Raw genomic sequence first — 12,146 nt, forward strand, 5'->3', positions numbered from 1 at the left:
GTAAAGGATAGCTGTTAAATGGGGCAGAGGAAATGTGAGGTATTTCAGCATGTTTGTATGTTTTTGGAAATGATGCAGGAGAAGAAACACTGAAGATGTAGTAGAAGTGGGGGACATGTGCAGGAGACTACTTCTGTGTACTTGAGAAGATGGGATCTAGCGTACAGGTAGGTGGCCTCAGATAGAGCAAAGGCAGTTACAAGGAAGGAAAGCAGCAAATAAATACACAGATGCAGGGAGGCTGATAGATTTGGTTGATGGAGGATATGCAAGTTCTCTTCTGATTACTTCAGCAGCATCAATGATATAGGAAATGAAGTCATCAGCTTTGAATAAGGAGTGGAGAGGAGTGGGTACTGGAGGTTTCATAAGAGAGAGTGACACAATGTGAAATACTCTGACGAGAGGTAAAGTGGAGGGCTACGGACACTTAGTAGGACTGCACATACTGGAACTCACTTAAGGTTAGTGATCCCTCTAAAGTGAGACCAGTCAGTATGACTGTTTTCTCCAGGTTCCTCATCTATTCCTCATGAGTGCAGGTGCAGAAGAGCTAAAGGCAGGATTTAACCAAGGTTGAAGTTTTTCCAAGGTAAGTATGACAAAAGGAGAGAAATGCTAGGAAAGAACAAAATGGTAAATCATAGAACTTTAGCTAAGTTGGAGTCAGAGTACTGAAAGGGGAAAGCTGGAAACGTGGGAGGTGGTAGATAGTGTGGGACACTACTAGAGACCAGACAAGACCTAGGGTACAATTGTGGGGTGGGTGGCTAAAACAGGCATGAGAATAAGATCCCTGGAGGCAAAGAGGTCATCAAACTTAGAGGTCAAAGTATTAGATGGACAGTCTATATGTATTTTAAATCCAACAAGAAAAATACCTGAAATAGTGATGAGAGGCACAGACTGGGAGAGAAAGAGAATGAAGATACTTTGCGTTTTATTTTTAGGAGTGATGTAATTTATTCTCGCTGACCACTAAAAACATCAGAGTATGCGTCACTTCAGGACTAGCATCATTTCCATACGCAGTGCAGTACGAAATACTGCTTTTAGTGAGCACAGGAAGTAGCTATGTTATAGGCTGTGCATTTGCACTGAGTGCGCTGGAGAGGTGACAACCTGTGTGACAAAAGAGGCGAAAATTATGTGATGACCCAAGTATATGTTTAATTTTTTTCTCAGGCCTTAAAAAGTAAATGTAACTAAGACACCTTTTCCTCAACTACTTTAAGGTAAACATGTAATACATTTGCCTCTATTTCCAATGAATTACACATCTTAAAATAACAATACAAAAAACATTATTGATAACCTCCCCTAAGAATAAGCTATGAGAGAGACAGTTGATAGTGGTCATTAAAATGATCATGTGAAGACTGTAATAACTCAAGAAGAAAATGTGTGTGTGTATCTACATGCATGTATATGAATGTGTAGTATAATTATGAATATCTATCCCCAAGGCTAGGAATTTTAAAACCTGGAGGAAAAATATCAGTTCAAAATTATAAAAAGTATTTAATTTCGGGTGAACTATGAATACATTTTTTTCTCTTCTAGATTCTATTTCTCAAGTTTATATTACTTTTGTAATGAAATAATAAATGCTGTAGGATTTGCGAAGTGGTAGTAGGATGAAAACCTCCCCCAAAAATCAGAGACATGAAAAGCTTTGTAATACTACATCTTCCTATGTGCAGTTTAAGGCACTTTAACATGCAATATCTTTAACAGTTCACAACAGCTACTTCAGGTAGGCAGGGCAGATATTTCGGTCCATATTTTCAAATGATGAAACTGAAGTTCAGAGAATGTAACTGACTTGCCTATAACTAGCAAGTGGTACACTGGAAACAGAATCCCACTATACTTTACTTACTACCTTCATACTTCCTTAAGAATTTTGAGTGCAGGAAACATGACTTACTAACGTTTAAATCCAAAGTACCATGTGACATAACTGCTGAATTATAATTTCTAAGATGATTAAATGAATGAATAAACAAAATTATACCCAATAGGTGAGTAATTCCTTAGCTATTTTTGAACACTGCATTATCTTTCACACTACCAAACCATTACCACCACTGTTCCTCAAAACATAAATAATCCACTTATTCTGCACAAGGATATTTGTTTTGTAACTTCAATCTAATTTAAAATGTAGTATTGGGGCTTATTTTTTCTAATACACATTTTTGTCCAGTAAATAATCACTCTCAATTTTACTAGTTTTCACAATTGTTTAAAATTACAATTTATACAATGAAGAATAATGTACTAAATGGTTCTCAAGGAGCATAAAATAGTTAATTCAGCTATTAGAAACACTGGGAAAATCTAGCTACAGGAATTTCAGTAAGCTAAATTCCACAAATAAAATGAGTAAATGAATCACACCAGGGAGCATGCTAAAAATTACCAAAAATGTTCACTGTCTTCTTTCAGATCAAACAATACTTTATGATGATATTTCAAGTTACTTCATTTTTAAACCATGAGTAATTACAATGCCAATGCTTCCAAAATCAACAATGAGCTCAGTTTTAAAACATTCTTGTCAGGATAATGTTTTCTTACTAAAACATTACTCTCATTCTTTTTAGCCAACCCTAATATTGAGTTCCCAAAAGTTTAATCAGCTACATTTTTTTAGAAAAGCAAATAGGCCAATTGTTGTAACATTTGATGGAGCGGGGGTTCCAAAAATGTTATGAAAAAATAAATGACTACCTTAAACGGTAGTCTGAAAAAAATGCACCCTTTTGTCAGGAAGAACAGCTATATTTGGGCACATGCCATATAATTAGAGAAGATATAGTTTGCCCATTTTGGTTAAAAATTAAAAGCTATATTAGGAGTCTTCTCATTGAACTAGATCACTAGTAAAGAAATAAAAACTGATTCTCTTATGCATTCTGGTTACTAATGCTATTCTCAAACTCCTATCAGGGTGCTGACGTGGTCACTTAAGGAAGTATCAGGTAAGAGTAGTTCTGGGCTATGAGTTTAACCTAGTATACTTGGCATTCACACCAGAAGCTCAAAAGAATGCTGGTATTGGAAGAATATAATTTGGTGAAATGTTATAAAAGGTTTTACCCTATCTTTTGATCAGCTTTAATGGTATAAATAAGCAAATGGCATGCAAGTTTCATGGGAAATGTTGATAAGGAAAATTGGTGTTTGGATTCACGAAATAAACCAAATAGAATGACAAATCTGAACAGGAGAATGAACACGTCAAGACAAATATGTCAGTCCCTATTACAAAGAGCTTAATAGCAATAATGTTATTCTCAAATACATCTCTAGGCTTTGAAGAGGAGTACAGGTTAAACACAAGTTCCAACATCACTTAGAGTATCTTCTATGAAATGATAAACATTGGTTTTTCAATTTTAAAATATCTGTCTACATTTTATAATCCTATAAGGATTTCTAATCCAACAAATCCTAAGAAGGTTTCTAAACTGAAGTGCTTCAGCATGAATTTGAAAAAAAATTTCAGAAAAAGCACTGGTCTCAGAACAGTAAAAATAGTAACAATAATAGTAACAGCTACATTTATTAAATGCTTACTACATACCAAGCTCATGAATTACCTTTTTGAGTCTCATAATAATCCAATGGCATTAGATATTATTACATTATTATTATTCCCATTTTACAGAGGGAAAAATAAAAACCCAGAGTAAATTAATCTGTCTTGGGTCACACAAATAATAAATGACAGGATAGAAAAATCAAGTATTCCCTGCCAAACAATGAAATTTTAAACTGTTTGAGAAGCCCAGTCATTGTTTTTACATGCTTGAAAGGTATATGAAACCCTAAAATGTCTCTAAGGAGCCTTCTAAAAATAGATGATTATGTCTAAGCATCCTTACCTTTCATGAGAAAACTGAGGCCCAGGAAATAATGTAACTTGTTCAGGACACTACTGGTCCTGTTTTTTTTTTTTTTAACATCTTTATTGGAGTATAATTGCTTTACAATGGTGTGTTAGTTTCTGCTTTATAACAAAGTGAATCAGCTATACATATACATATATCCCCATATCACCTCCCTCTTGCGTCTCCCTCCCACCCTCCCTATCCCACCCCTCTAGGTGGTCACAAAGCACCAAGCTGATCTCCCTGTGCTATGTGGCTGCTTCCCACTAGCTACTTTACATTTGGTAGTGTATAACTGTCGATGCCACTCTCTCACTTCGTCCCAGCTTACCCTTCCCCCTCCCCGTGTCTTCAAGTCCATTCTCTACATCTGCATCTTTATTCCTGTTCTGCCCCTAGGTTCTTCAGAACCTTTTTTTTTTTTTTTTAGATTCCATATATATGTGTTAGCATATGGTATTTGTTTTTCTCCTTCTGACTTACTTCACTCTGTATGACAGACTGTAGGTCCATCCACCTCACTACAAATAACTCAATTTCATTTCTTTTTATGGCTGAGCAATATTCCCTTGTATATATGTGCCACATCTTCTTTATCCATTCACCTGTCGATGGACACTTAGGTTGCTTCCACGTACTGGCTATTGTAAATAGAGCTGCAATGAACATTGTGGTACATGACTCTTTTTGAATTATGGTTTTCTTAGGGTATATGCCCAGTAGTGGGATTGCTGGGTCGTATGGTAGTTCTATTTTTAGTTTTTTAAGGAACCTCCATACTGTTCTCCATAGTGGCTGTTATCAATTTACATTCCCACCAACAGTGCAAGAGGGTTCTCTCTTCTCCACACCCTCTCCAGCATTTATTGTTTGTAGATATTTTGATGATCAGTGTGAAGTGATACCTCATTGTAGTTTTGACTTGTATTTCTCTAATGATTAGTGATGTTGAGCATCCTTTCATGTATTTGTTGGCAATCTGTATATCTTCTTTGGAGAAATGTCTATTTAGGTCTTCTGCCCATTTGTGGATTGGGTTGTTTGTTTTTTTGATATTGAGCTGCATGAGCTGCTTGTAAATTCTGGAGATTAATCCTTTGTCAGTTGCTTCATTTGCAAATATTTTCTCCCATTCTGAGGGTTATCTTTTCGTCTTGTTTATGTTTTCCTTTGCTGTGCAAAAGCTTTTAAGTTTCATTAGGTCCCATTTGTTTATTGTTGTTTTTGTTTACATTTCTCTAGGAGGTGGGTCAAAAAGGATCTTGCTGTGATTTATGTCATAGAGTGTTCTGCCTATGTTGGTCCTGTTTTTTTTTTTTTAAATAAAGAATTTTGCTGCTTAAAAACGTTTTAAAACTACTAACTTGGTGATTATCTCTTTCAGTTCTAAAATCTATGCTTCAAACTAGAAATACAATTGTTCATTCTATCATCAAAAAGACAGTTCCATTACCTTATAGTTAAATTAAAGCATTTTCCAGCAAATACTTGATAATCATCTTAATTTACAAAAGTTTTAAGACGGCCTTAATTCTAAACGAAGGAAATGAAAGGGTATCCCTCCCTCCTTTTTAACGACATTTATATTAGCAAAGATTTACATCTTCTATGCCTTCTTTTTTTCAGTGGATGGGACCCATTCAACAATCATGAAATCAATTTAACGATTCATAAACGGAATTAAAAGAAACTGAAAATAACTAGAATAAAAAAAGTCAAGTGACTATACTATAAATAGCAAGGGCTAAGCATTGCTTCACGAAGTCTGTCTGCTTATGTTACTGTGCATTCAGTAATAATGTAAAATGTATTTTTTACTGTGGATCTCAATCAAAATAAACTGAAAGCCACAATGCTAGAGTCCCTAGTCACTTTCACATGTAATATATCTGATATGAAAAGAGTTATTTAGTTACATTTTGATGTTGATATTTCCAGGATCTACACCTAAAATATTTTGCTTTTTGTAATTACAGTAAAATTACTTACATGCTGAAGAGCCAACCCTACCAAGACATGCAAAGAAATTCTAGGAATGCAGCCTGTACAACAGTTTTCCCAAGAAACATAAAGATAAAAATACTTGTAAAGAAGCAAACACAATGTTTAAAGAAAGTATCTGAAAGAAACCAGGGCTCCTTGAAGAGATGGTGATTCCAACTGTGGGCAGAAAAACAAAAGATGAACATGGAACATGTTCCCTGGCCAGAGAGCAAAGAAGCTAATCAGAGATTAGGTTGTGTCAAAAGGACGCAGCTTAAAGGTTCCCCACTGATCAAAGATGGGACAAATTGGCTTCAAAGAGAGTAACTGTAATAGATTGAAACACAAATATATAAAAATACAAGAGTTCAAATAAAACAAAACATTGATCACCTCCATGGTAGAACATCAACTTATTATTCTAAAATGAAGGAACTAAGTATTTTTTTTTTTTTTTTTTTTTTTTTTTTTTTTGCGGTATATGGGCCTCTCACTGTTGTGGCCTCTCCCGTTGCGGAGCACAGGCTCCGGACGCGCAGGCTCAGTGGCCACGGCTCACGGGCCCAGCCGCTCCGCGGCATGTGGGATCTTCCCGGATCGGGATACGAACCCGTGTCCCCTGCATCGGCAGGCGGACTCCCAACCACTGCGCCACCAGGGAAGCCCGGAACCAAGTATTTTTTTCCTCCTTCTCCTCCACCAATTTTTTTGCATTTATATCCAGAGAGTTAACAAAATAAAGTTCTTCTTTGAGAGAATTCTAGGTTTAAAAATAAATGCAGAACTTCCCTGGTGGCGCATTGGTTAAGAATCTGCCTGCCAATGCAGGAGACATGGGTTCGAGCCCTGGTCCAGGAAGATCCCACATGCCATGGAGCAACTAAGCCCACGCGCCACAACTACTGAGCCTGTGCTCTAGAGCCCACAAGCCACAACTACTGAAGCACGTGCGCGCACCTAGAGCCTGTGCTCTGCAACAAGAGAAGCCACCACAATGAGAAGCCTGTGCACCGCAACGAAGAGTAGCCCCTGCTCTCTGCAACTAGAGAAAGCCCGCATGCAGCAACAAAGACCCAGCGCAGCCAAAAATAAATAAATAAATATTTTTTTTAAAAAAAGAGAGAAAAGAATCAAGATAAAATATAAATAAATAAAGGACAACTTTAGAAAGTCACCAAATTATAACCCCTAATGAAATAACGAATGACCTGCAATAGCTGCTAACACCATTAGATAAAAGATTGATAGGGAACTTTATAATGGATGGATCAGGCTGACAACACCTGAACCCACTGGTCAGGTTTAACATGAGTAAAAGTGAGACAAGACCTCCAAATGGGATACAGTAGAAGGTACATTGTCCTAAAAGAGAACCTGAAACTAATCAGTCCTCTAGATCTGACTACAAGTTGTAGGAAACACAGGGGATAGAAAAAGATGTTTAAAAAGACCACAAAGATGGAATCAGATAAATTCAAAATATGGGAAATCTATAAGATCTGGCTTCTTCAATAAATAATGGCAAGGAAAAAAGTAGATGGGAAATTGTTAAAGATTAAAAGAAACTTAAAAGACTCACCTAAATGCAATGTTGTAGACCTTGTTTTCATCTTCACTTGCACAGATCAGAAGAGAACTTCCTCAGAATTGGGGCAATTTGAACACAGACTGGACATCAGATGATATTCAGAACTTATTTTTTATTTTGTTAGATGTGATAATGGTAATGTGGTTTTGGTATAAAGAAATAAAATATTTTTTAAAATCTTTAAGACTAATGCATGACATATGCAGAAATCCAATTAGTAGACTTATATGTAGCAAACAACTTAACATGTAGATAGTCCCTTTTCAAGAAAAATAATTCATCTTTCTGCTAGATACTGGAATTCAAAATCACTAAAAGCATACTGTCACCCAACTTTCTACTTTCTTTTTTAAAATTAATTAATTAATTTATTTTTGGCTGCGTTGGGTCTTCGTTGCTGCACCTGGGCTTTCTCTAGTTGCGGCGAGCAGGGGCTACTTTTTGTTGCGGTGCACGGGCTTCTCATTGCGGGGGCTTCTCTTGCTTCAGAGCACAGGTTCTAGGTGCGCGGGCTTCAGAAGTTTTGGCTTGTGGGCTCTAAAGCGCAGGCTCAGTAGTTATGGCACACGGGCTTAGTTGCTCTGCGGCATGTGGGATCTTCCCGGGACCAGAGCTCAAACCCGTGTCTCCTGCGTTGGCAGGCAGATTCTTAACCACTGTGCCACCAGGGAAGCCCCAACTTTCTACTTTCAAAGGAAGGTATTAAGGATAACTCAGCTGGGTAAATGTCAGACGACCAAGTTATATTCCTGCCTCAGGATGTTTTTTCCCATTTAAAATGTAAAGATATTCTCCATATACAATACTTTAAAATGTCACAAATACATAATTATACTGTATCACTGTAAATATTGTATTAGAAAACTTACTAAATAGCAGAACTGAAGGACAAGCACATTTCATGATCTTCTTGAAGCACTGAACTTATTTTCTTCCCTGTAGCTTTGCTTATAGATGTCTTCAGTTTCTTAGCTAATTTTTTTGGTGTGTTGGTTATAGAAGAGTCTTCTGTACAGCAACTATATACTTCCACCTTTATCTGAAAGTCTGGCCCTGCTTCATTACTAAAAACAAGGACAATCATAATGTTAGAAATTTAACTCAGTAGAAAATAAAATAACATCCTGTGATGTTTTCATAACATTTAAAAGCAGCATTTGGAACAGGTTTATGTTAATATATGTTAATGAGATAGAATATCCCAGTGTTTATTTAGTATCTAAATGACCTGAGAGAGTCACTACAACTTCGAGAGCTACCAGCTTCTAAAGTAGGGCAATCTTAACTCAACTTAACCAATATTTACAGGCAAATTATTTAAAGGAAAAGAATAAAATGCCCTGGTCATTTTGTTGCCAATGCTATTTCTCCTTTTCATTCCTATAATATAGCTGTTTTTAAGGTATTTACGTTATATGTATGATTTCCTGAAATCACGATTCCTCCAAAGGAAAAAGATTTGAAAACAAAGAACACAAAGAAAATTAAAAGAAACAAAAGCTTTCTTCTGCTGAAACCTTTAGTTTTCACGCCTTTTTCATAAAGAGTCATACAGTCCACTCAACACCGCGCCCCTCCTCCCCGCTCCACCTTTGTACCTAATAACTCTGAAATAACATTTCACTATTTAGTTGTACAGGAGAAAATAAACAAAAAAATGAATATAAAGAGATATATTTCAAGGCATGAACTCCTTGAGGGGGAGTGATGTCTTGGTAATCTTTGTATTCTTAATCTAGCATAAAAGATATTCAGTATGTATTTATTAAACCAATATGCAGAAAATCTGCAATGCCAAGATTGGCTTTGCTCTTTCTCAGACACAGTGAACTATCTTTACTATAAACGATTGTGGTGATGTTAGTAACAGTAAAATATACTTCAAATCGCAAAGGAGGTCCATCAGCAGTAGATGTTGTCTGTAGAGGACAATCCATCAGCCTCAGAGATTTTAAAAACACAGCATAGACTTTTTAAGATTTAAATAGCCAAACTATAGTTTGAATAAATCCAAGGAATAACTTCCAAATATTTTTATAGTTTATTATTTGGCAACTCTGAAACATACAGTATTCCTGGTAATGACTAACAAATGTCAATATTTAGAGAAAAACCAGAGATTCATAAATATTGAATACTTATTAAAACAATCATAACAAAAAGCACATTTTAAAATAACATTTAGAACATCTGTGAGCAGTTATTTTTAGAACAATTTAAAATATTTACAGAATTAAAAAAAATTATAAATCATGAGTTGTCTTCCCAAGTAACTTGCATTGTTCTTTCTGTGAAAAAAACTATGATTTTTGTCTTTGTGGTAAAAACAAACAATAGCAAAGTGATGTGAAGAAAAGAGTCCATTAACAGGATGATTTTGGCAAGAAAAGATGCACTAGTAATAGTTGATAATGGAAATAAGTATATTTAGATAAATAATAAATATTTATTTTTAAGTCTCAATTATGTAAACATTTGGCAATATTTGGGGCATCATAAATAAATTTCTTTGGTTCAGTAGAGCTTATAAGATGGCCTGCACTACTGCTGACAACTCAGAAAAATGTATTTTATTTTTCTGTGCTGTACAATTCCTTATGGGACACTGAACCAAAGCCACAAAACATGGTTTGCAATCATTTTTTTAATGCTACATGAGTGGCAAAACTAGTACTTTCAATCTCAACTGTATATAGCTGCATAGCTAAAGATGGAAAAAACATGTATATTGATTTTGATAGTTAAGTAGTTATTAATATTTGGATGCAAAGATACTGTCTTTGAAACCCTGTAAGAAATAAAAATCACATACTGATTTAGGCCAATAGAAAAAAAGGCCAGGAAAAACTTATGTTAGTTAAAAATGATTTCTATGGCTACCTGAGGAGTTCTTTCTGGTTCTATATTATGACCACAATAAAATGAGCCTGTAAAAGAGCAGGGGCAATAAAAACAGCCCTGAGGATCACCCAACTTTTTATTGTTTTGGAGTGAAAACATGAAAGTGCACCATAAGAAAAAGAACATCTCAAAATTTTACCAAAGTACTTTGCCTATGGTACATATTTCAGAACTATCTCATAAAGTTGTTATACTATTTTGGTATTTCTGTAACCAAATCTCCTATATGAGATGTAAGAACCTCTTTTATGCCCAAATTCACTCTACATAAAATAATGTCATAATGAGATTCCACTGTATTCATAGTGTTACTACTAATATTACATGATTTCCACTTTATTTTACACTGGAAAAATCTCAAATGCAGAGATGGGCTTATTTTGAATAATGCAATGTTCAAAATCAATTTAAACATTTAAAGATTTTAATGCTTCAAAAATAATCCAATAAATTTGCCTTCCTTTGAAAAAGGTAGAATTTTAGATTCTTTTCATTCAATGAAGATTAAAAAATACTTACAATATGGTCACATTTTTAAAACATATATCTGTGATTGTTTTATCCACAATCACCATGTCAGTATCAAAAACTTCAGCTCCCATTTTGAATAAACAAAAAATGGCATAGCGCTGTGATCCTAGAGAAGAAAAACAACATAACACAATGATTCATGTGATGAATCATGCCTATGTTATGTTAAAATCTGCTTGAAAATGAAAATAATTAGCCTAAATATTTGCTAATAGATTCTTATTTTCATACATTGTACACTGTAATCCTTTAACTTTTTATAGAGACTGTTTTGCCAATATATATTAATAGCTTGCCCAACTAAGGCACAACAATTAAAGTAGGGAGTATCAAAAAATAAAGTTAAAAATAGAGGCCTCTCAGCAGCCTAAAGCACCCACCAAACTCACAAATTTTATTCCTAGAAAACTCTTTAAGCTTGAATTAATAGCAAATTTATTATTTTATGTACATACTATTACCCCTGTCATTTGGTTTCCAAGTATATTTTAAGAAAAATAAGTTTTCTATTATGAGAGGTTAGGAGCAAGCACATTAACAGCAAAACATTTTCCACCAAACTGAAAGGGAGGAAACCACAAAAACAATAAAAAGTAGACATGTGAACACAAAAACCATAGCTGCTGGGCCTTCTAATTTGATGATGTTTTTCAAAAGTATTAGGTGATTAAAGGACTGAAACCTCATTACTGAGAAAATGTACCTCTTCAGAAAAACTTAACTCTCTACTGTAATCAGAAAGATGTACTTAATACCTGCATGTATTCCTTTGTAAAGTAATTTATATTTCCTAATTGAATAACAAATATAATAACCTGATTTTGGATTTTTCATATAAAACTAATTGTGCTCAATGTGATTCAGATTTTAAAGCTATCACAATAGACAAGAAAGATAAAGGATTATCATATCTTTTCTGCTTTGCCTCTAACAGCTAAAAATCATTTGAGGTTAATTTCCATGACCCACAATGCATGGATTTGTTAAGACTATATGAAGCCATAAAATGCTGAAGGGGAAAACAATCAGATCAAGCTAAAAATCTTTTCCTCTTACATCCTGTTAAATAATCTGAAGTAAGAAAACAAGGCAGAAAGATCTCCAAGATCTCGGTCAAATAATGTTGCCTTTACCATGACTCAAACATTTCCTTTTATTGCACAATTCCCTTCTCTATTACCTGTTACTCACCATCCTTGCACAGGTTCCTATCAACAAGATTCTGCTTATTCTGTCAAATGACA

General features: G+C 34.9%; 1 protein-coding gene across 1 annotated transcript in view; it reads right to left on the minus strand.

Moving 5' to 3' along the window:
• RTKN2 (rhotekin 2) overlaps positions 1 to 12,146 on the minus strand; it is an 88,051-nt gene that overhangs the window by 43,218 nt on the left and 32,687 nt on the right. Inside the window, exons 5-6 of the mRNA XM_032607302.1 lie at positions 10,891 to 11,008; positions 8,340 to 8,534 (exon numbers count right to left, since the gene is read on the minus strand). Of these exons, the coding sequence (XP_032463193.1) occupies positions 8,340 to 8,534; positions 10,891 to 11,008 (313 nt within the window). The remainder of the gene's footprint in view (positions 1 to 8,339; positions 8,535 to 10,890; positions 11,009 to 12,146) is intronic.

The sequence above is a fragment of the Phocoena sinus genome, chromosome 16 (assembly GCF_008692025.1).
Source record: "Phocoena sinus isolate mPhoSin1 chromosome 16, mPhoSin1.pri, whole genome shotgun sequence".
Classification (NCBI taxonomy): Eukaryota; Metazoa; Chordata; class Mammalia; order Artiodactyla; family Phocoenidae; genus Phocoena; species Phocoena sinus.